General features: G+C 44.3%; 2 protein-coding genes across 12 annotated transcripts in view; one reads left to right on the top strand and one right to left on the bottom strand.

Moving 5' to 3' along the window:
- The window catches only part of NNT (nicotinamide nucleotide transhydrogenase), a 95,205-nt gene extending 86,146 nt beyond the window's left edge, over positions 1-9,059 (bottom strand). The window contains exons 1-2 of one of the 7 annotated variants that reach the window (XM_045079538.1): positions 9,006-9,059; positions 452-652 (exon numbers count right to left, since the gene is read on the bottom strand). In XM_045079538.1, coding sequence (XP_044935473.1) covers positions 452-605 — 154 coding nt within the window. In that variant the 5' untranslated portion in view covers positions 606-652; positions 9,006-9,059. Of the gene's footprint in view, positions 1-451; positions 653-4,608; positions 4,756-4,816; positions 4,839-5,125; positions 5,282-5,424; positions 5,772-9,005 lie in introns of those variants that run through there. The other 6 variants (XM_004737919.3, XM_004737916.3, XM_004737915.2 and 3 more) reach the window with 6 other exon arrangements.
- Positions 9,060-23,024: 13,965 nt separating this feature from the next.
- The window catches only part of PAIP1 (poly(A) binding protein interacting protein 1), a 31,676-nt gene continuing 30,484 nt past the window's right edge, over positions 23,025-24,216 (top strand). The window contains exon 1 of one of the 5 annotated variants that reach the window (XM_004737922.3): positions 23,025-23,043. Coding sequence is in view for 2 of the 5 variants with exons in the window: in XM_045079533.1 (XP_044935468.1) it covers positions 23,849-24,116 (268 nt within the window). In the remaining 3 variants the exon portion in view is untranslated. Of the gene's footprint in view, positions 23,044-23,207; positions 23,365-23,597; positions 24,117-24,216 lie in introns of those variants that run through there. The other 4 variants (XM_004737920.3, XM_045079533.1, XM_045079534.1 and 1 more) reach the window with 4 other exon arrangements.

Below are 24,216 nucleotides of genomic sequence, written 5' to 3'. Positions count from 1 at the left end.
ATGACCCCAAGGTTTCTGAACTGAGCAACTGAAATGAAGTTGCCATTCACTAAACTAAGAAGCACTACTTCAGATCAATTCATATACTTAGTTGCTAATTCTTGAGCAGAGATGAGCCATGTATATTACAATTCCTCAGTACTGACAAGGAAAGAGGAAGAGCTGCTGGGAGAAATGGTTTCGCTGAGCAATAGCTTCCCGGATACAACTCAACTGGTTTATTGTTCCTCTTTTTCTATTTTCTTTTCTTTTCTATTAGCACTGATGATCAGTAACTTCTACACATGGAAAATATAAAAAAGCACTCCTTGGGCTTTTTTTAAATGCAAAATAATGACTCACAAACACCAGGCTATCACATTCCATGTTTTTCCTTTTATCAATCATCAGAAGATCTATTAGCTTCTACAACTTGAAGGTTTGATTTACATAAATTGACATGAGACTTTACCTGGTTTTCCAGATTTACACCATAGGGCCTGATGAGTATGAAATGTTCGTAAAAAATCCTTCTTCCCATGTATAACCTTACAGGACCCCAAATTGCTAAGTAACGGACATGAACAGCCAGTCACCACGGTTTTCAGTAGACTCGCCATGTTCATATGAGCTCCCAACTTTCTGGATGCCAAATTTCCTTGACGGTAAAATACTGAAAGGAAAGAAAATAAAGCATTTATGTGCTAAGAAAAACATACTTTGTCATTTGAACATCAAAAACATTTTTTAAAATACTAATTCAAAGAGCTTGGAATATAAAAGTTGTGTGTGGGCACCTAAGATGAATTTATTTGCCGAGTCCTTTACTTACAGAAGATGCTTCAAAAGTTTGTTTCCAACTCAGATATTTAAAACTTGGAATTCATTTTCCCACTTAAATTGTGGTTCTAAACCTATTATTCAATTCTAAGCCTCAATCACCTAAGTCTAATTGATCCCTAATGTAGCTGGAAAGCTAAAGAAGAAAACTGCTAGAGTTCAGTCATATCTAACAGGCAAGTTACCTTCTAAGTCTGCATGTACAACAAAAATAACACAGGTACCCTTGAATTTCCCTTAAATGGTCTATAATACTGTATAATAGCAACCTACTTAGCCACCATGTTGAACAGAAAACACTGGCAACCTTGTCAGTACAGCAAGATGCTTATCCTGTAAGACCCCCTGAATTGAGATAAGTGAACATGAGATGCATGTTTGCCAAGTGCACATCTTAAGAAAATTAAACATGGGGCACCTCAGTGGGTTAAGCCTCTGCCTTTGGCCCAGTTCATGATCTCAGGGTCCTGGGATCAAGCCCCGCATCGGGCTCACTGCTCAGCGGGAGCTTGCTTCCCCCTCTCTCTGCCTGCCTCTGCCTACTCTCTCTCTCTCTCTCTCTCTCTCTCTGTCAAATAAATAAATAAAATCTCCCCCCCCCAAAAAAAGAAAATTAAACATGTGTGGGCTATGACTCCAATTTTTAAAAAGAAAGGAAAATGCCATTATCACATAAGTTTGTGCTTGTAGGTATGGGTGCCACTAGGAACTCTTCCATCAGTGGTTCTCACAAGTGGCCACTCTTCACCAGCTCTACGGGGCTGGATGACCTAAGCTTCAGGGGTTCCCTCCACTGCTCTCCATGGCAGAACCCCAGGGGTATGTGGAAGGTACCCCCACCATTCCTGGATTCCCAATGTTCCCCTAACCCCCAACCTTCTTTTCTTTCCTTCAAAATCAGGAAAAAGTAGAAGATCTGAAACCCTATCATTCAAGCTCAGCTAACTCCACCAACTACTTTAAAAGTTCTGCACCATCATGTGGGCCTCCAGTCCCAGAAGACCTCCATAAGCATTCTTCCAGCATCCAGCTCCCTCAGAACTGCTGCTACAACTCCCTGATGCAACTTCTTACAAATACCAGAAAGCCACACTGGGAATGGAAATCCTTAATCCAGATGGTGCTTATTCTTAAAATGCCCTTTAATTCAACAAACACGTGTAGAGAGCTTAGTCAGAGGCACAGCCGTTAGAAGCATCTGTAAAATCAAACTGGAATAGGTCACACATTTTGAGATAAGAAAAGTCAACAAGTAATAACACTACAAAGCAGAGTAAGGCAAGTCCAAAGTTCTTTGAGGCCTCGAAGGAGGAGATTATGCATTCTCAGAAAAAAAGAAAAGAAATAAACATTTAAGATGGAGAGAGTAATAAAAAAAAAAAAAGGTAAGGAAGGGGAAGCGTGCAAGATTGGTTCAGGCAATCAGAAATGTATATGAATAATGCTTTGCCCTTGAAGAAGTTTTATATTTTCAGTGTTTCCACATGTCATTTCATTTCAATCCCAAGCATTCCTGAGTCCCATAAATATTCTCCTTATTTATTCATGGGTCACTTGTAGGGCTAGTCATGGCTGAGGATGGAGAGCAAACCAGCCCTACATTCAAAACATTCAGTGAATCTATGTCAAGAACCAAGGGAGATACAAAGATGTATAAAAGATACAGATATAAAAAATTCTTGCCTTGAGGGAGATTCGTCCTACCATTACCAATGACCTAGTCTTATTCCAATCTCCCCACTTACCCTAGTTTCTCTTCTTGGATCATCCCATCTCCCCAACAACCACCGTTCTCGTGGGGCTGATGAAGTTTACCCAGACCCACTGCCACTCACTCCCTGCTTGACCTGAGTCTTTCTGCACCTCAGTCTGCTCATCTATAAAACATAAGAAAGCTCATTTGTAAGACCCCCCCCCATTCGGCTCTAAAAACTTTTATGATGAGATTTTACAGTGCCTTAAAGCTGAAGTCCTATTTCATAGAATCTGGAAAAAACTGCCCTGCCTACTTGGAAAATGGGAATTTGATGTTGAACAGATCCCTGGCATCAGACATCAGTTAAGGACAAGGCCCTCAGAGGCTGATCTCTCCAAAAAACTCCACATAATCAAGTTATGAACGTAACCAGACAGCAATCAGAAAGTAGTTTATTGACAGGAACGGTTCCTACCACTAAGCCTAAATCTCTACAAATGACCCTGAAAGATATTCAGAGAATATCTGAGACTGTGTTCTCACAGACAGGTACTTGTTTCCATCAAACATAGAATACTAGCTTAATTGTCACATTTACCCCTTTCTTTCCTTCACTTAAAAAGCTCTCTTCTGGGGATAAAAATATATTATATGTTTATAAAAAATAAAAAATTTAAAAAAAAACTTTTAATTAAAAAAAGAATTCTAAAATAAATAAATAAATAAAATCTTTTAAAAAATTTTTTTAAAAGCTCTCTTCTATTTTATTATCCACGTGCTTCTGTGACTTTGAAGAGATGGGGGAAATCTTTACAACTCAAAATTGAAAAAAAAAATTAGTATATCATCCGTGCAGCAGTGTAATGTTAAGTAATTTGAACAATTATCTTCCCTAAAATTCTTTTTTTTAAGATTTTATTTATTTATTTATTTGAAAGAGAGGTAATGAGAGAGAGCATGAGCGAGAAGGTCAGAGGGAGAAGCAGACTCCCCATGGAGCAGGGAGCCCGATGCTGGACTCGATCCTGGGACTCTGGGATCATGACCTGAGCCAAAGGCAGTTGTCCAACCAACTGAGCCATCCAGGCGTCCCATCCCTAAAATTCTTGAGGGCAGAGAGAGAGGGCAGCCTATAATCTAACAAGGTGACCTGTGGGTTTTAAGCCCCCATTCTGCACTTGATTAGCTGTGTCCTTGGCCAATCAGTCACTTAACTCCTCTGAACCTGATATCCTCACCTTTAACATGATAATGACAGCACTGCCCTTTTTGGGTTGTAAATATTAAAAAGACACAGTATCTTAATTACTATTATTATTCACTTTGGTATTTTAACTGGCCCAGAGCTTTGGTAGATAGGAAAACAGCAAGTGTTTTTTTGACTGAATGAATGAATAACTAGGGCTAGGTAACCTGAAACCTAGGTATCTAGGGAACACATTCTACAGAGTTTCAGGAAATTTCCTTTGAAAATGAAATGCTGTGTATCCTTGTGGAAAACTGATTCCATCAGCAAAGGTAAAGCCTGAGCACATTTGCTGATAAGAAAGTAATCCTAAACTGTACATTTAATAAAATTTAAAAAAAATAGCCAGGTTTGCAAATAAAGGGGGTGCGATGGAGAAGAGGGGACATTTTAAATAAAAGCATGCAAGCCCCCTCCAAACGGAGTCTGTCCCACAAGACTCCTTACAAGGCGATCTTTTTACGACTGCCCTGAAAAACAGGACGAATAAAGGACGCCGGCAACCGTAAACAAGTCACGCTTTTAAATCGAAGCATACCAACCAAGGACACTATATCCTACAGAAGCTTAGACTGGCAGGCAGTGTGACCTCGCCCAAACCCACCGGTACCGCCCCTCTCCTCCAGCCACTAAACTGCCGCGCAGCCGGCAACTGCACCGGACCGCTATTTATAACCTTCCCCCGGAGCCGATTGGCCGAGGCCGAATAATAGACATTCCGCCTCCAGGGTTCGAATCAGCTCGGCCCCCACCGTTGTCTCCTCCCGGTCGCCAAACCCCGAGCCCCCCTCTGCCCGGCTGAAGTTTGCCAGGACCACCATCAGCCCGCACAGACAGGCACACTCACAACTTTCGCTCGCCTAGGTCTCCAGCCGATCGCCGACCCCGAATTCCCTCAAGGTTCTAGCACAATTTCGGGGCGTCCAGCTGCCACTTCTCCAGGTGCACCCTCTATCCAAAGTCCTCTATGACCTCCCCTCCTCCTCCCATCTTGCGGGCAGAAATGACACCGCACGACTCCCGCTGCCCCCCCCCCAAAGCTCCAAGATCTGCACCTGCACAGCTGCCAGTCCCCTGACCCCTGCGAGTACCCAGTCTCCCAACCACCCGGCCACTCCTTTCCACGTCGCCCCAGCAAGAGACAGGAAAGAGGGCCCTCGAAGCGCGGTTCTCCTTCCGGACCCAAGCCTCTTGCCTGCGGGCGCCGCGGGGCACCCCGCACCCGGGTCACTGCCGACCCCGCCCCCTTCTGCTCCTTGACAGGTCTCCACGGCGGGGGCCCGAACCATCCCCGCGAGCCCCCGCGGCCCCTCCCCAGCTGCGCCCCAATCCCGCGCCTGGGCGGCCCGCGCCGCGCCGCTCACCTTGGCTGGGAGGCCAGGCGGCCGTGGGCGGCACGCGGCGGGGGACGCCGCGCTGGCAGACCCGGGTTCGGGCCCCACCGCTCTGCGCCTCCAACCCGGAAGAACAGCCCCAACCCCGCGGCGGCGGAGGCCACGTGACGGCGGCGCGCACCCCTCCACCCCCTCTTGCGCCCCCTCCTCCGCCCCGCGCCCCCTCCCCACCCCGCCCCGCAGCCCGCTCGGCCCGGGTGCCTGCCTCCCTCGCTCCCGACAAGAACACGACGTCGCCGAACGCCCCCTGGGAGCTCAAAGCTAGTTACCCCAAGGGGCCCTTCACTCCTCAATAGCAGCCAAAACCTCTTTGTCTCGGGCTCGACCCGCGGCCCCCTGCCCCGCCTCCGCGCTTTCTCTCGGCGCGTCCTTGTCAATCAAACCTGGAGCCCTGCGCGGGCGCTGAAGTTTGCAGCGCTACATGTGTAACTGGAGAACCAGCTGCAAGTGTGATTTCCTCTCCAGCGTCCCACCAGAGCAAATAAAGAGATAATATTACTCCACTTTTGGTACCTTCCCCCTAGCTGTCTAGGAAAAAATCAGAACTTCTGTAACAGAAGAGGACCAAAAGCCAAGTGGGAGGAGGTCACGGGGTAGTGAAGGGCGGGAAGGAAGGCGCTGTTTTTGCATTCTGCCCGGGGAGGTGGAGTTAGATTCCTCGGAAACGATGTCAAGGCCCCAAAATTAACACACATCTGCGTATTCTTCTTCCCACGGCGGGCCCAGAGAAAGCCGTGTGACGCTGGTAGTATTAATATCCAGCAGCTAGAGATGGACATGAACTGGCCGGACATGGCCGGAGTTGATGGCACCAAAACGATTAAAGGACCCCAAAACATAAGGACCTGCCTGTCCTCTCCACATAGTTCTGTTAGTCAGCAGGTGTCTTCTGATTAAAAGTGAGAAGAATCAAATACATAAAATGGTTCACTTAGCCAAAGCTCAATCATCATGAAATGTCCGCATGATCACTGCTTTTTACTTTAAGTGAAATATTTAAGATAGGCAAAACAGAGATATTCCTTTAAAAAGAATCTTCAGAGAAACCCTTTAATAACATCTCTTACACTTTAGTCTGCCTTCAGCCCTAGGTCATCAGCGGATCCCAGAGCGCCCAGATGGAGCGAGCTGAGCAGGGAGCCTGCTTCTCCCTCTGCCCGCAGCTCCCCCAGCTTGTGCTTGATCCCTCTCTCTCTCTCTCTCTTTCTCTGACAAATAAATAAATTTTAAAATAAAGGACGTCCATCTCGTGCTTTTAATCAGCATAAAAGGTCATTCAACTAACGAACTTCTACTGGCATCCAGAGGATGTCAAGGAAAAACACTGCCCTTCTCCTGAAAGAGTTCACAGACAGGAAAGGACACAAGCCCCGTATTTCAGAAAATATAAGGGCAGTGGACGGCTGCTGGGTTCAGTCAGTTAAGCATAGGACTCTTGATCTGGGCTCAAGTCATGATCTCATGGGTCCAGAAAATGAGTCTGGCATCTGCTCCAGGCTCAGCGGGGAGTCCCCTTGAGAATCTCTTCTGCTGCCCCTCCCCCACTCTTGTGTTCTCTCTCTCTCATCCTCTTGACAAATTTTTTTTTAAGATTTTATTGATTTAGTTGACAGAGGGAAACACAGCTAGAGAGGGAACACAAGCAAGGAGAGTGGGAGACAGAGAAGCAGGCTTCTCTCCCAGCAGGGAGCCTGATGCATAACTCCATTCCAGGCCGTGGGATCATGACCTGAGCCAAGGCAGATGCTTAAGGACTGAGCCACCCAGGTGTCCCTCTAATCCTCTTAATAAACTTTTTAAAAAGATTTTATTTGTTTGAAAAGAGGGGAATCACAAATAGGCAGAGAGGAAGGCAGAGAGAGGGGGAAGCAGGCTCCTCACTGAGCAGAGAGCCCCACATGGGGCTCCATCCCAGGACTCTCCAATCATGATCATGACCTGAACAGAAGGCAGAGGCTTAACCCACTGAGCCACCCAGTCACCCCCTCTTAATAAATTTTAAAAAATAAAATAAAAGCTTTGAGCACCTGGGTGGCTCAGTCAGTTAAGTCTGTGACTCTTGATTTCCCATCTGGTCATGATCTCAGGGTCCTGATATCAAGCCCTGAATGGCGTTCCATGCTCAATGCGGAGTCGGCTTGGGTTTCTCTCTACCCCTCCGTCTGCCCCTCCCCTCCACTTTCTCTCTCTCTCTCTTGAATAAATAAATTTTTAAAAATAATAAAAGATGGAGCCCCTGGGTGGCTCAGTGGGTTAAAGCCTCTGCCTTTGGCTCAGGTCATGATCCTAGGATAGAGCCCCGCATCAGGCTCTCTGCTCAGCAGGGAGTCTGCTTCCCCCCATCTCTCCATCTCTCTGCCTGCTACTCTGCCTTCTTGTGGTCTCTCTTCCTGTCAAATAAATAAATAAAATATTTTTTAAAAAATAAATAAAAATAATAAAAGATAAAAAGTGTAATGAACCATGATAAATGTAACCAAAGAAAAAGGGTCAAGATACGGCAGTTTCAATGAGGCAGAAGTAATTGGTAAGGATTAAGACTAAGCCTCTTTCATGATACACGTAAGTCAGATCATTGTGCTGTATGCCTCAAATGTATACAGTGCTACATGTTAGTTATATCTCAATCAAACTGGGGAAACAAATACTCGTTTTAAAACACTGGGGGCCAATATTTGTTGCTTTTCTCTTTCAAGGCTTAAAAATTAGTGGTTCCAAAAAAAAACCAAAAAACAAAAATCAGTGGTTCCCAGCTGGGGACACTTTTATCCCACTGTGTCCAGAGACATTTGTCCTCACGCTGCAGAGGGAAGACATCTAATGGGTAGAGACCAGGGATGCTGCTAACCAGTCAACATTACACACGACAGCTCCCTTCAACAAAGAATTATCCAGGTCCCAAACACCAACAGTTCTAAGACTGAGAAATTCTAGCTGAAATGAATGCTTAATGGGTTATTTAATTTCACCTTCTTATTTCACATCAGAACAGATTCAAAGATGACATACCACTTTTCACTTTTTCTCTTTTCACTTTTTCATGTAAGTATATGATAATTTTTAAAATTCATTCTTCTCATTTGTCGAACATAGCTTGGTGCCATTGCTCCAGATAAAAACATTTGTCATTTGGAAGGTTCTGTTTTAGGCCCTACTCTCCTACATAGTAATTACAAAATATTCATAGCAGTCTCCAAAGAAAATTGGATTAAGTTCCAAAAGTTTGTAAGTTAGTTGCTTCTGAATCTTAGAAAATATCTTGTATAAAATTTTTGCAAAAATGTTATATTCCCTCTTTGGTTTTGTGAGGACTTTGTCTGCTTTGATATCTGCTTCTTCTTCCCGGCTTTTCCCACCCCCAATCCCCACTTAGAAAAGTACCACCCCTCTCAGGATGCTGGGGTGGTTCAGTTGGTTAAGTGGCAGACTCGATTTTGGCTCAGGTATGATTTCAGAGTCTTGGGATTGAGCCCCATGTCAGGTTCCCTGCTCAGAGGAGAGTCTGCTTCTCTCCCTCCCCAGCTGCCCCTCCCCCACTTGTTTCTCTCTCTCTCTCTCTCTCTCTCTCTCAAATAAATAAATCTTTGAAAAAAAAGAAAGAAAAGTATCTCTCACATATATGTACATTTTCCTCACAGAATTACAGATTGGGCTATGATTTGGATAATTAATAATTAATTTAAACAAATAAATAAAAACTTAAATAATAAATATTTGATAATTTAAATTTGGACAATCCAATTTTTTTTTAAGATTTTATTTTTATGTAATCTCTACACCGAACATGGGGCTCAAACCTAATCCCAAGATCAAGAGTCCCACACACTGGGTGCCTGGGTGGCTCATACACCATTAGGTTCTGCTTGGAACTTCAACCCAGAGAGGTGCCCTACAGCCAAAAATCAAAATGTAGACAGAGCCTGAGAAGATATGAGATCAAACACTGAATGCTAGGGATGCCTGGATGACTCAGGTGGTTAAGTATCTGCTTTCGGCTCAGTTCCTGATCTCAGAGTCCTGGGGTGGCGCCCCACATGAGGCTCCCTGCTCAGTGGGGAGACTGCTTCTCCCTCTCCCTCTGCCAGCTATTCCCCCTGCTTATGCACACTCCCTCTCTCTCTCCCCCCCCTCTGTCAAGTAAATAAATAAATAAATAAAATCTTAAAATTAAAAAAAAAAAAAAACCCACCTGAATCCTAAAGAGAACATGTTATCAAAACCCTGCATCCAGTTAAAACCAAGCCAGAGACAGGTCAATTAAATGCGTTTTTATTATGATTTTTATGTTAAACGGTTATCAGTAGTTTATGGTTTCAAGCTTCCCTTGTACAAGTAAATATTAGTAAACTTCAGTGAGAAAGTATTCTTAGACTCTGTAGACTCCAGGGATCTTGAATAATGCAGACACTTGACTGGTTTTAAGGCAACCATTGCTAACCCCAATCTCAGCCCTTTTTTTCCCCAACAGACCAATCAAGACTGTATTGATTTTAGCAAGCAAATATTAACCAACTAAGTGAACTTACACTGTTCAACATTAATTGGAAGAGGATGGAGGAAAACTAACATTAAAAAGCCAGCACAAAGCTAAATAATTGCTAGTTTGTTTAAAGCCCCATGTTGGGCTCCCTGCTCAGTGTCAACTGTGCTATGACAACTTCCAAAGCTTAGTGTCAGCTCAGATCTCTCCCTTGAGCTCCAGACCCGTGTAGCCAGCTCCCTGCTGGTCATCTCCATTGAGTTAGCCACAGTATTTTAAACTCAACATAAGAAAATTATCTCCTGTTCCTCTCTTTTAGCTGTAATATACTTACTGCTTCCTAAATGTACAAAGCTGCTCTACACCCCCTAGCCCATTGACATGCTTTTTCTTCAGCACGAAAGCTCTCCCTGTTCTCCCTACTCTTTGTAGACTTGCACTCATGCTTGTCTCTTCCTCTGAAGCATTCCAGGCAGGCTCATTCCGCCTCTCAGTTCTCCAAACTGGCACAGTGCTTGGCACAGAACAGATGCTACATAATGATGTTGCACGTTGTTTCTAGGAGAAAAAACTACTGTAAAGAAGATAGCCCAGGTTCCGGCCCGTAATAGATTTTCAGAAGTGTGTCCAGTTTAATTTTTACAAAGATGCAAGAGCAATTTAGTGGAGGAAAAGTTGCCTTCTAAGAAATGGTGTGAAAATAACTGAACATCCATTGGCAACAATCACTCCACCTAAACTAAGTCTCACAGTTTATATAATAATTAAATCAGAATGGAATACAGACTTTAATGTAAAACTGTCACCAGCCTGACCCCAAAACCCCGCCTTTACTGCCCACCGGTTTGTGCCCACTAACTTTGGTCTTACATTTTCCCCTAAGCACTTCTTTCAGGCTTTCCTCTAGACTCAGGCACATGAAACCTAAAATCACCCCACAGGTGACCAACTGCACTGACAAAATCTCCCCGCTGGCCAGACCACCAAGATCATTTGAGCTAAATCTGGCTCACACCTCTGCAGATGGACCATGGTCTGACCTAGGGAATGACCTATAATGACCTCTACCTAATTATAATACCAGAGTCTCTGCTCCAGGAGAAGCCTCAGCAGCATTTCCATGACATACAATGTTTGCGTAGGCACGTTTCCTTAAGACACGGGCATGACCTTATGCCCTCTTCTCCACAGGATGACAAGTCTTCTCTATCTATACATTCATCCTAACACTAACCCAAAGGAACCCATTCACTCTCTCAGGGAGCCACAGCTTTGGAAGCCATTCCTTATGACCTCATTTGCTACCAAGTTTTCCTTGTGCAACAACTCAACCTGGTACAATTTCTGACTCACCAAAGAGCAAACTCATGTTGGTTCAGTGACAAACCCACAAAACCTCTTAAAAGAAATAAGAGGAAAACCTTCAGGATCCAGGGTGTGGCTTGATACCAACAGCTTGATTTATAAAAGGAAAAACTGATAAATTGAAACTCATCAAAATGAGTAAACATCTGAAAGACGAGGTTAAGAGAATGAAAAAACAAGCTACAGAATGGGAGAAAATAGGGGTGCCTGGGTGGCTCAGTGAGTTAAGCATCTGCCTTTGCTCAAGCCTGTTTCCACTCTCCCTCTGCTACTCCCCCTATCTGTGTTTTCCCTCACTCTCTACTACTCCCTGTCAAACGAATAAATAGAGGCGCCTGGGTGGCTCAGTGGGTTAAGCCTCTGCCTTCGGCCTAGGTCATGATCTCAGGGTCCTGGGGTTGAGCCCCACATCAGGATTTCTGCTCAGCAGGGAGCTTGCTTCCTCCTCTCTCTCTGCCTGCCTCTCTGCCTACTTGTGATCTCTCTCTTTCTCTCTCTCTGTCAAATAAATAAATAAAATCTTTAAAAAAAAAAAAGAAAGAAAAGAAAAGAATGGGAGAAAATATTTGCAAAACACTTATCTACAAAGGGTGCATATGTAGAATATATAAAGAACCCTTAAAACTCAACAGTTCTTAAAAAATCCAAATAGAAAATGGGCAGGGGTGCATGGCTGGCTTAGTTGAAGGAGGATGCAACTCTTCTTTCTTTCTTTCTTTCTTTTTTAAATTCCTGACAGAGAGAAAGAGAGAGAGAGGAAGAGAGAATGAACAGGAATGGGGGTGGGGTGGGGAGGGAGAAGCAGGCTCCTCACTGACCAGGGAGCCGGGACATGGGGAATCATCTCAGGACCCCCGGATTGGTTCGTGACCTGAGACACAAGCAGATGCTTACTGACGGAGCCACCCAGGCACCCAGGAGGTTACAACTCTTGATCTCGGGGTCATGAAGCTATGTGTCATTAGGCAGTCAACACATATTTGTTAAGAGGAAGAAAAACATTGTGAGTGCCCTGTAAGAGTTGAAACAGAAAGAAGATTCAGTTGACCCTTGAAAAATGTAGGGGTTAGGAACATTGACCCTCTCCCACCCCCCCATAATTGAAAATCTGCATATAACTTTGACTCCCCCAAAACTTAACTAAGAGCCTACTGTTGACCAGAAGCCTTACCAATAATATAAACAATTAACATATGCTTTGTATATTATATGTATTTTATGTTGTATTCTTATAATAAAGTAACCTAGAAAAAAGGAAATGATAAGGAAATATATGTACAGTACCATATTATATTTATTGAAAATTTATCTGCGTGTAAGTGGGCCTGCATAGTTCAAATCCATGTTATTCAAAGATCGACCATACTGGCCTTGCGCCAACAAAAAGAGCAGTACATAGACTGTGGCAGAGAGCTAGGAAAATAGAACACATCAGTACCAAAAGATCTCTTATTTGATATTTATACATTAAATATTGATGTTCCTAATTGTCTTTTGAATGCCATATTTGGAGCCTGAAAATAGCATTTCTAGCTATTACATTATCTCGTTGCTAGCCAGCAAGCACTTCGGTTCAATTCTTGGAACTGTGCAATTAGTAGAATGTTGCCCATTGTAATTATTCACCTAGAACTTCCTCTAAAAATTTCAACTTAGATCTCATGCTCTGACCACCACTTTCTTTCTTTCGGACTCCCTTCTTTCTGACTCTTGATTCCCTTTTCCTTCCAATCTATCATTCATCTTTCGTTTTCAATCCTTTCTCTATGTAGCTTAAGCCATGAGCAGCCCCTCAACCCCTTCTGACTTTACTCTCCTGCTTTAACCGCATAATGAAATTTCACTCCCAGGAACAGACTGCTTGATTCCTACATCAGGTCATCAAGAGCTGCTAGAGGAAAATCACAAAATTGTTCAGAACGTTGCCCCTGCAAATCCCTGGTCTCCAACCCCGGCTGGACTTTTTTGCGGCCCCCAGGAATTCTGTGAACTGGCCCTCTTCTGAAGCAGCTTCCTTTCCCAGAGCAGCATTTGCAACCGTCGCGCTTTCCTCAAACTCCCCCTTTTTATGTCTCCCACCTTCAAGGTAAAGACATCTCCTCCGTTTTTACTGAGAACGTGGAGATCATCTTAAGTTTCCAGCACCCTCCTTCTCCTGCAATTTCTCTGCATCTGCTTCCATTTCTTAGTGGAAAAAGCTTTCCTCCATCTGAAGTTATTTCTGCTACCTGTACTCTGAATTTGTGACGAGCCTCTTCCTCTTTTTTTTTTTAATTAAATTGATTTATTTATTTTCAGAAAAACAGTATTCATTATTTTTTCACCACACCCATGCAATCCGTGCCCTCTATAATACCCACCACCTGGTACCCCAACCTCCCACCCCCCCACCCCCCGCCACTTCAAACCCCTCAGATTGTTTTTCAGAGTCCGTAGTCTCTCATGATTCACCTCCCCTTCCAATTTGCCCCAACTCCCTTCTCCTCTCTAACACCCCTTATCCTCCATGATATTTGCTATGCTCCACAAATAAGTGAAACCATATGATAATTGACTCTCTCTGCTTGACTTATTTCACTCAGCATAATCTCTTCCAGTCCCGTCCATGTTGCTACAAAAGTTGGGTATTCATCCTTTCTGATGGAGGCATAATACTCCATAGTGTATATGGACCACATCTTCCTTATCCATTCATCTGTTGAAGGGCATCTTGGTTCTTTCCATAGTTTGGCGACCGTGGCCATTGCTGCTATGAACATTGGGGTACAGATGGCCCTTCTTTTCACGACATCTGTATCTTTGGGGTAAATACCCAGGAGTGCAATTGCAGGGTCATAGGGAAGCTCTATTTTTAATTTCTTGGGGCCTCTTCCTCTTGTCCTTTGTTCCCTCAGTCCCCTCCTTCCTCCTGATGTTTTCCTTTCTCCCCGCACTGTCGTTAGCTAACAAATCATCTTTCTCCCATCTTTAAAATAAAAAAGCAAATATAACGGTGACAGAACATCTGTAATATCCTTGCCTTACAAACTTCACATATCTCTCTCATTTATATCACTGGCAGATTTAGAGCTGTCAATGCTTCCTAATACTGACAACGGCTTGTAGCCAAATCACTCGCAAATCTATATTATTCCATTTGCAAATTTCGTGAGAATGCCTATTTATTAATTTACGGTGAGAAATAGAATTCAAATAGAATAGGATATTTGCATCTCTATGACCCACTTATTCTGGAGATAAAGTGTAGAATTGTTTCAGCTTGTGGACTCCGCACTTCACAGAACTGGGTTGCTCATTATTTCTGTGATCTTAGGCAAGTTAATTAAGCTCTCTCAGTCTCAGTGTTTTCATCTACAACACGAGGAAAGTGATAGTACCTGCCTCACAGCGTTGTTTGAAAAATGAAATGAGGTAATTAAAATGAGATAACTCATGTAAAGTGTTTTTACTTAGAATGCACTAAGTGCTAAATATTAACTATTATTGTTGTTATTGTTCTTCTCAAAAAGCAAATTTAGATAGATAATTGGAAGATCACAGGACGAAGGGGGCCTTGGTTCCCAGAGGCAGTTCTGTCCAGCGGGTCAGTAGCTATAGGCAGGATGGACCTGCCGAGGTGAATAGAGGGCTCAGGCTCAGAGAAGGGGCCTTCTTACAGAATCCTACTTAGGACTCCTTCAGAATCCTTTTATTTGGCTTCTCTGTAACGTATGACACTCTTGGGCCATCCCCTCCACCTTTTTTTTTTTTTTTAAAAAGATATTATTCATTTATTTGAGAGACACAGAGAGATAGAGAGAATGAGTAGTGAGGAGAGGCAGGGGCAGAGAGAAGCAGACCGGGAGTCTGAGATCATGACCAGAACCAAAGGCAGACACTTCACTGACTGAGCCACTCAGGTGCCCCAGGGCCCTCTCCTTTTTACATTCTGTTCTCGAGGCTTCTCTCAGGTTTAGCCCTATGTAAACAGAATACGCAGATCCCTCTTCTTCATATAATAGCCATTAAATGTGTGCTTCTCTTTCCTCTTCTGCCTCTGTTCACTTTCCCTGAGTTATCTTATTTCCTCTATGGCTTCAGCTCTCAGATATCTAATGCTAGGCAACATTCCTCTGACCCCTAACTCCATAATTTACCTATCCCCTGAACAATTCCACTTGGATGCACCAGGTGCCAAATGAAATGTCCGAAATGGAGCTAGTGAGTGTCTCCTTTTTCGCTGAACCTGCCCCCCTCTGGTATGCCCTCTTTTGGAAACTGAAGGATCAAAGCCAGAATCCTGGGAGTCATCCCTATTTCTGGCTTCTTAGTAAGCCTTGCATACATCTGTCAGCTTTTCAGAAACATTTCTTGAATTTGGCCCTTCTCTCCAGCCCCGCTATTACTAACTTAATCACCATCATCATCCCCTCTGGAATTTCTGCTACAACCATCACAGGTCTTCCCGCTTCTAGTCTCAGACACCTCGCAGCTACTAATCTCACACCCCTCCTTATCCTCAGCTCTAGAACAGTGTCCAGCACAGAGCAGACATGCAATAAATATTTACTGAGTGAGGGGCTCCTGGGTGGCTCAGTCAGTTAAGCATCTAACTCTTGATCTTAGCTCAGGTCTTGATTTCAGGGTCGTGAGCTCCAGCCCTGTGTTGGGCCCCCCATTAGGCATGAAGCCTACTTAAAGAAAAAAAAATTTTTTTTACTGGATGAATGAATAAGTGAGTGAATGAATTTCTGTCCTCATGGAATTCTAGTTCAGCTAAGAGATCAACATTAAACAAGTAAGCATACCAGATGTTGGGGAAATCCTAAGCAGCATTCCTTGCTATCTCAGACTCAAAGATAGACTGGAGCCTTGATCCAGATGGGAGTCAAGTCCTGACTGGCTGGGACTAAATTTCATATAGGAGTGGACTAGGAGTGGAAGATAATTTACACAAAAGAGACTCAAGATGTCAACTAATACAACAAACATGTCAGCTAATATTTCTCTCTCTTAATATCCCCCCACTAATTTATGATATATACATTGCAATGATAATTTGGATGGGGAGGAGTGAACTGAACTAGCTAGGAAAGTGTAGGAAGTATTGGGATGAGGTGGAACAAGGTTGGGGCACCTGGGTGACTCAGTCATTAAGCATTTGTCTTCAGTTGGGTCATGATCCCAGAGTCCTGGGATGGAGTCCCACATCGGGGTCCCTGCTCAGCGGGAACCCTGGTTCTCCCTCTTCCACTCCCCCTGCTTATGTTCCCTCTCTCACTGTCTCTCTCTGTCAAATAAATAAATAAAATCTTTAAAAAAACAAACTAACAGGTGGAACAAGGTTTATTTATATGTGTTCAGTTTTGTTTTTTTTTTTAAGATTTTATTTATTCGTTTGATAGACAGAGATCACAAGCAGGCAGAGAGGCAGGCAGAGAGAGGGTAAGGAAGCAGGCTCCCTGCTGAGCAGAGAGCCTGATGCGGGGCTCGATCCCAGGACCCTGAGATCATGACCTGAGCTGAAGGCAGAGGCTTAACCCACTGAGCCACCCAGGCGCCCCATTTGTGTTCAGTTTTTAAAACTTTTTATTTAGAGATAATTCAGATTTACAAACAGTTTTGAGAAATAATATGGAGAAGGCCACATGGCTGGTGTGGTTGGTTAAGTATCCGGCTCTTGGTTTCAGATCAGGGTTCGAGATGGAGACTTACATTGGGGTCTGTTTTTTTTTGTTTTTGTTTTTTTTTAAAGATTTTTATTTATTTATTTGATAGACAGATCACAAGTAGGCAGAGAGGCAGGTAGAGAGACAGAGAGGAGGAAGCAGGCTCCCCACTGAGCAGAGAGCCCAATGTGGGGCTCGATCCCAGGACCCTGGAATCATGACCTGAGCCGAAGGCAGAGGCTTTAACCCACTGAGCCACCCAGGCGCCCCTCACATTGGGGTCTGTACAGAGTCTGCTTACAAATCTCTCACCCTCTCCCTCTGCCCCACCCACTTGTATTCACTCTCTCTCTCAAATAAATAAACCTAAAAAAAAAAAAAAGAAAGAAAGAATATGGAGAGATCTTATTTACTTTTTACCCCGCTTCCTCCCATGGTAGTATCTTACATAATTTTCCATAAATACAATACAATATCATATTCAGGAAATTGACAGAATGCCTACCTCAGTTCTACATGCACTCATTTGTGCATGTGTCTGCACACATACATGTATTTCGTTCTATGCAATTTGGTCACATGACCCCCACCATAGTCAAGAACAAAATAATTCCATTACAAAGATTCTTCATAATATCTACCCTTTTAGTAGCCACACTACTTCCTTCTGAACCGCAGCCCCTCCTTAATCCCTGGCAACCACTAAGCTATTTTCTATCTTTATAATTTTGTCATTTCAAGGTTGTATAAATGGAATAACATAATAACTGTTTGAGACTGATTTTTTCCCCCACTCAGTATAATTCCTCGAGAACTGTCAAAGTTATGTGCCTCAGGAGTTGTCCTTCTTCTTGCTGAGTAGTATTCTATGCACCACAGTTTAACCATTCATCCATTAAAGAACATGTAGGTTGTTTCCAGTTTGGGAATAGTATGAATGAAGCTGTGATTAAAATTTGGGTACAGGGTTTTGTGTGAACATAAATCTTCATTTCTTTGGGAAAAATGCTTAGTTTGAGCTGCTTTAACAAAATACCACAGACTGGGTGGATTAAAGAACAAATTTATTTCTCACAGTTTTAGAGGCTGGGAAGTCCAAAATCAAGTGCCAGTATGGCCAGGTTTTGGTGAGAACCCTCTTCCTGGTTTGCAGATGACCATCTTTTTGCTGTGTTTTCACATGGTACAAAGACAGAGGTCTCCGGTCTCTTCCTTTTCTTATAAGTGCAAGAGGACCAAAGAGAAGGTTCTTTCATCATGACCTCGTCTAAACCTAATTACCTCCAAATATCATCATAATGGGAATTACAGTTTTCACATATGAATTTGGAGGAGACACAAACATTCATAGCATTCTGCCCTTCTTAAAAAATTCTGGGGGTGCCTGGGTGGCTCAGTGAGTTAAAGCCTCTGCTTTCCGCTCAGGTCATGATCCCAGGGTTCTGGGATCGAGCCCTGCATCAGGCTCTCTGCTCAGTGGGGAGCCTGCTTCCCCTCTCTCTCTGCCTGCCTCTCTGCTTACTTGTGATCTCTGTCTGTCAAATAAATAAATAAAATCTTAAAAAAAAATTCTGACATGCAAAATACAGTCATTCCATCCCAAGAGCCCCCAATATTTTAATTCATTCCAGCACCATGTCTAAAAACTAAAGTCTAAAATTTCATCTAAATATTATCTAGGGGCCTCTGGGTGACTCAACTTGTTGAACATCCAACTCTTGATCTCAGCTTACGTCTTGATCTCATGGTCATGAGTTCGAGCCCCACATTGGGTTCCATACGGGGTGTAGAACCTACTAAATATTAAATAAATAAATAAATAAATAAATAAATAAGATTGAATCAGATATGGATGAGATTCAAGTTATCATTCATCCTGAGGCAAAATTCCTTTCCAGCTGTGAAGCTATGAAACCAGTTAAGTTATGTGTTTCCAAAACATAATGGTGGGACAAGCATAAGACAAACATTCCCATTCTAAAAGGAAAATAGAAAGGAAACCTACTCGCAGGCAAATTCCATGACACTGTAATACTCAAAACCAATCCTCAAATTTGTCTCACATGATCGTGAGGGCTGAAACGACCCATGATTTCTGTTTGCAAGCTGGGGATCTAGGGAAGCTAGTGGTATAGTTCCAGTCCATGTCTGAAGGCCTGGAAACAAGAGCACCAATGGTGTAAGTCTCAGTCCAAGGCCAAAAGACCAGTGTCCTAGCCCAAGCAATCAGACAGGGAGATGGAATTCTCCCTTCCTTCTCCTTTTGCTCTCTTTAGGCCCTCAATGGATAAAATGACACATTGGGGAGAACCATCTTGTTTACTCAAGTCTACTGGTTTGAATGCTAATCTTTCAGGAGCGCCCTTATGCACAATCCCAGAAAAAAATGTTCAACCAGATATCTGGACATCCCATGGACCAGTCAAATTGACACATAAAGTTAACTATCACAAATATCCTGGAGTGCAATTTCTGGGTTGTATAATAGTTATATGTATGATTTTTAAGGAAACTGTCAGAAACTAGTTTCAAGAATGATTATACCAATTTTATATTCCCACCAGTAAAGTATGAGTGACTGAGTGTCTAGTTTCTCTACATTCTTGCAAGCATTTGGTATTGTCAGTATTTTCTACTTTAACCATTGTGATAAGTAGGCAATGAAATCTCATTGAGGTTTTAATTTTCATTTACCTGATACCCAATGAAGCTGAACATTTTTCCCTCTATTCTTAAATGCCATCTGTATATTCTCATCAGTGAAATATCTATTCATGTATTTTGCCCATTTCTTAACTGGATTATTCTTTCACAGCTGGGTTTTGAGAGTTCTTCATATATTCTAGATACAAGTCTTTTTTTTTTTTTGAAGACTTTATTTATTTATTTGAGAGAGAGAGCATCAGTGCGGGTGGGGGGAGGGGCAGAGGGAGAGGTAGGCTCCCTGCTGAGGTTGTATCCCAGGACCCTGAGGTCATGACCTGAGCTGAAGGTAGACGCCCAACCAACCAAGCCACCCAGGCACCTCTAGATATAAATCTTTTGTCAACATATGGCTTGCAAATATTTTCTCCCCTATATTTATGAAAACTTTCTCCTATTAGCTGGATTTGAAAGGCTGCACTGTCTACTCCTATATTGTCCAATGATGACCTTGAAGCCATTAAGTTCCGCTTTGTTTATGAAAACCAATCTTCTTTTTTTTTTTTAAGAATTGATTTATTTATTTGACAGACAGAGATCACAAGTAGTCAGAGAGGCAGGCAGAGAGAGAGAAGGGAAGCAGGTTCCCCGCTGAGCAGAGAGCCCAATGTGGGGCTCCATCCCAGGACCCTGAGATCATGACCTGAGCCAAAGAGAGAGGCTTTAACTCACTGAGCCACCCAGGCGCCCCACCAATCTTCTTTTTAAAAAAATATTTAATTTAAATCTTTCAAAAACTATAAAAGAAAACCAGCCTTTTTTAAAAAAGATCTTATTTATTTATTTGACAGAGATCACAAGTATACAGAGAAGTGGGGGGGGGGAGTGCGAGGAGGCGGGTGAGGGGGGAAGCAGGCTCCCCACTGAGCAGGGATGCAGGCCTCCATCCCAGGACCTGGAGATCATGATCTGAGCCAAAGGCAGAGGCTTAACCCACTGAGCCACACAGGCGCCCCCCCCCTTTTTTTATCATCACTATACTAGTGACCCAAGGAAAAGAAGTATTGCATGTGATTCCTATTACGATTAAAAGCCTATTGTGTACCAAGTACTCAGCTAAGATCTAAGGGTTTAGAGATGAAAAGATGTCCTCTGGTTGGGGTGCCTGGCAGGCTCAGTCAATGGAGCATGCAACTCTTGATATCGGGGTTGTGAGTTCAAGGTCCACAATAGGTGTACAGGTTACTTAAAAAAAAAAAAAAGTGTCCTCTGACTTCAGAAGTAGTTTAATGAAGAAGATAGAGACTAGACCAAATAAGGAATAGACCAAATATTAACAATCTAGCATGCTAAGTACCAAGACACAGTTTTTCCAAAGTACAACTATCATAAGGGAAGCATCTAAGATTAGACAGCTTGGGTAAGTCCTCCTGCGAAACATCTTTCAAACCCAGTTTAAAGAAACAAATCCTTTCCATAGTTTATAGCCGGTCCTTTTCCTATATTGTAACACATTTTCCAACTCTCCAAATTTAGTTCTACCCTCATAGCCCTCATAAATCAATAAGAAAGTCATAAATGTAGAGAAGGAGCTTTTTTGATGATTCTCTCTGGAGAGTCCTATATGGTACTTACGTTTGTGTGTGTGTGTGACCTGGCATTTTTTTAAAGGACTCTTTCTCCCGAGTGTGGGACTCCAATTCACTAGTGCAAGATCAAGAGTTGCATGCTCTAATAAGGTGTGTGGGTGTCTACAGCCTGCTTAAGATTCTCTCTTTCCCTCCCCACACCTTTCCTTTCCCTCTCTTTAAAAAAAAAAAAAAAAAAAAAAAAAGGGATTTGCATGCTCTACCAACTGAACCAGACAGGTGTCCCTGGCCTCTTGGGGTTTTTACATTACCTACCACCTCCATTTAGCCCTGTAACATTCCCCGGATGGATACAGTCCTTGCAGTATCTTGACCCCTTTTCTGTAAAATGAGGATAATTGGAATGCATGTCTCACAGGATGTGAGGGTTAAATAAAATGATAAAATAATGCTCTTGAAACAGTGGCTGGTGGATACTAAATATTAGCTAGTGTTATTATAATGAAGCTAAATCTGTCTATGTTATCTCTAAGGCCACCTTTCCCATCTCATAAGAATAGGGCTAAAGTTACATACAGTAAATTGGGAGAAGGATAACATCGCAATTAACCACCTTATCTAACAAAAGGTGGCTATAAAGATATCCTGATGTTACTGTGGATGCTGAGTAGAGTTACTCTCAAATAAAAAAAAGTGTTAGTCATCATCAAAGTTCTAAGGAAAACAAAAGGGTGATGAATGCAAACAAAAGCCTGAGATAAGAGAAGGGCATCTGGTTCAGTGGAACATCAGGAAAGCTCACTCTGTGTCTCAGTATACATTTTGTCTTTCCTATTGAAAAGCCCTGGTAAGAAGTGACTGATTACTACATAAAAGAATGGATTTTTTTTTTTTTAAGATTTTATTTATTTGAGAGAGAGCGTGAGCACACTAGGGGAAGAGGGGCAGATATAGAGGGAGAAGCAGACTCCCTGCTGAGCAGGGAGCCCCATGTGGAGCTGGATCCCAGGACCCTGGTATCATGACCGAGAGCCAAAGACAGATGCTCAACTGACTGAGCCACTCAGGCGCCCCCCAAAAGAATGGATTTTAATGTGATGAATATCACCTCATCTAATTTTTACATTGTAATCTTGTCTTTGTAATATATGCTGAGGGCTACAACATACTCATTATTTTAAAGATAAGGGAAATGAGGCTCAGAGATGCCAAATCCCTAGCTTACCCAGGATCACAAAGGCATTAAGGTCAAGACCTCAATGAATCTTGGAACACTGAAAAAATAATTTAAAAAAAAAGGGGGGTGGTTCAAGACCGGGATCTAAACCAAGCTTCGGCCCACATTCTTTCTCTACACCAAGGAACCACACTTTTTTTGGCTCCCTTCCCTGCCTTCATTATTGTTGTCAACAATCAACAGCATGAATCATTTATTTATGATTGCCCTCATTAAAGTCAATCTTCTCACTCATTTAGGTAAAGATGTTATTTTTTTCTTATTAGCATGAAGAGAAAACGGTTAACAAGAGTTTTGTTCCTATGGAAATGATTCTCAAGATGACAAGATTGAAAACATTAAACCCAGCATAATATAAAGGGCCACAGTTGAAGTTTGTGAGGATGCGTCCATATAACCGTAAAGAAATTTTTTCTTCTTCTCACTACTTATATTCATCCTTCTCTTGGCTTCATCACTGCCAGTCCTGACAAAGACAATAATTTACAGATAAATAACGCCTAGAACTTTGTTGTGCAATGCGGTAGCCACTAGCCACATGTGCCTACCGAGCCCTTGAAATGTTCCTAATTCCAACGGGGACATACTGAAGTGTAGAATACACAGTGGATTTTGATCAGTACCAAAAAAGGGAAAACAGTTCATTAATATTTTTGTACTAGTTATATGTCGAAATGCTACCATTTTGTATAAATTGGGGTAAGTAAAATAGATTAAAAATAATTTCACCTGTTTTTTCACTCAATGTGGCTTCTAGAAAATTTGTAATTACATAAGTGGCTTGCATTTGTGCTCGCACTATATTTTTATTGGACAGATCTAGCAGTCGACGAAAAAGAGGGGAATTTCATTGAAAGGTAGTGCATTTCCTGAACGTTTCTGGACGGGAAGAGAAAAGGGAGAAGACTGAAGCCTGGGCACCTTAGGTAAAGCCTACCAGGATAACTAACCTGCCCTGAATTGAAAGGGGCGGGGGAGGGGGTGCATTTTGAGCGTGTTCCTGCTTCCCTTCGCCGCGGCCAGCCGGGCAGGTGGCAGGGGTTGTCCCGGGGCCCTCCTTCCCGACCAGTCCTCCGGCGGCCCGGCGCCGGGTCATTGAGCACACCTGCGCGCCCACGGAGCTGCGCGTCCGCGAACCCTGGCGCTGCCTCCACGCCCCCTCCCCCCGTATTTTTATTTTCCTGGCATCAACCGTCAGTCTCGCACTTCTCTCCTGAGAACCACCGCGTAGGTCGGGCCCGCCTGGGGTAAGCGCCCCTCTCTGGCCTCGGCCGGGCGGCGGGGACGAGATGCTCCCCTTCCCGCCGGGCCCCCGCGGCTAACAGGGCTGTCTGGAGGCCGGGACGCCGCTCGCCGGACGGCCTGCTGGGCCGCGGCTCCCAGCCGGCCGCGAACCGGAGCAGACGCGGCGGGCGCGCCCGGGGCCTCCGGGCCGCGGGGGGCCGCTGTGACCCGCCTTCGCCCCCGCCGCGCTGAAAGGCGGGGGAGCCGGGTTTTGGGGAGAATCGAAAAGCCGAGGGCAGCCGCGGGGGGCGGGCGCTCCAGCTGCCGTCCGCTCCGCCCGAAGCGCCGAGGAGCCGAGCAGAGGCCCGCCGTCCTCCTCCTCCATGAGGGCCGAGTGAGCACGGCGGCGAGAGCCGGCCCGCGGCGCCTCCCCCCGCGTCCTCTCCCGAGCGCAGCGGCAGCGGCCCCCGGCGGCGGCGGCGGCGGAGGCGGCGGAGGAGGAGGAGCATGTCGGACGGTTTCGATCGGGCCCCAGGTGCTGGTCGGGGCCGGAGCCGGGGCCTGGGCCGCGGAGGGGGCGGGCCTGAGGGCGGCGGTTTCCCGAACGGAGCGGGGCCTGCGGAGCGGTCGCGGCACCAGCCGCCGCCGCAGTCCAAAGCCCCGGGCTTCCTGCAGCCGCCGCCGCTGCGCCAGCCCAGGACGGCCCCGCCGCCAGGGCCCCAGTGCGAGGTCCCCGCCGGCCCCCAGAGGCCTCCCCGGCCCGGGGCGCTCCCAGGTACGGAGCTGCTCTAGGGGATCCCGTCCTCCTGGGCCAACGCTTCCCCACGGCCCTCCGCGCGCGCCGACCTCGGCGCGCTGTTTCCGCCTCCCCCCCG

Source organism: Mustela putorius, unplaced genomic scaffold (assembly GCF_011764305.1).
Source record: "Mustela putorius furo isolate JIRA1106 unplaced genomic scaffold, ASM1176430v1.1 tig00000407_pilon_pilon_pilon, whole genome shotgun sequence".
Lineage (NCBI taxonomy): Eukaryota > Metazoa > Chordata > Mammalia > Carnivora > Mustelidae > Mustela > Mustela putorius.
Note: the sequence above shows the minus strand (reverse complement) of the source record. Positions and strands in the feature narration are given on the sequence as shown.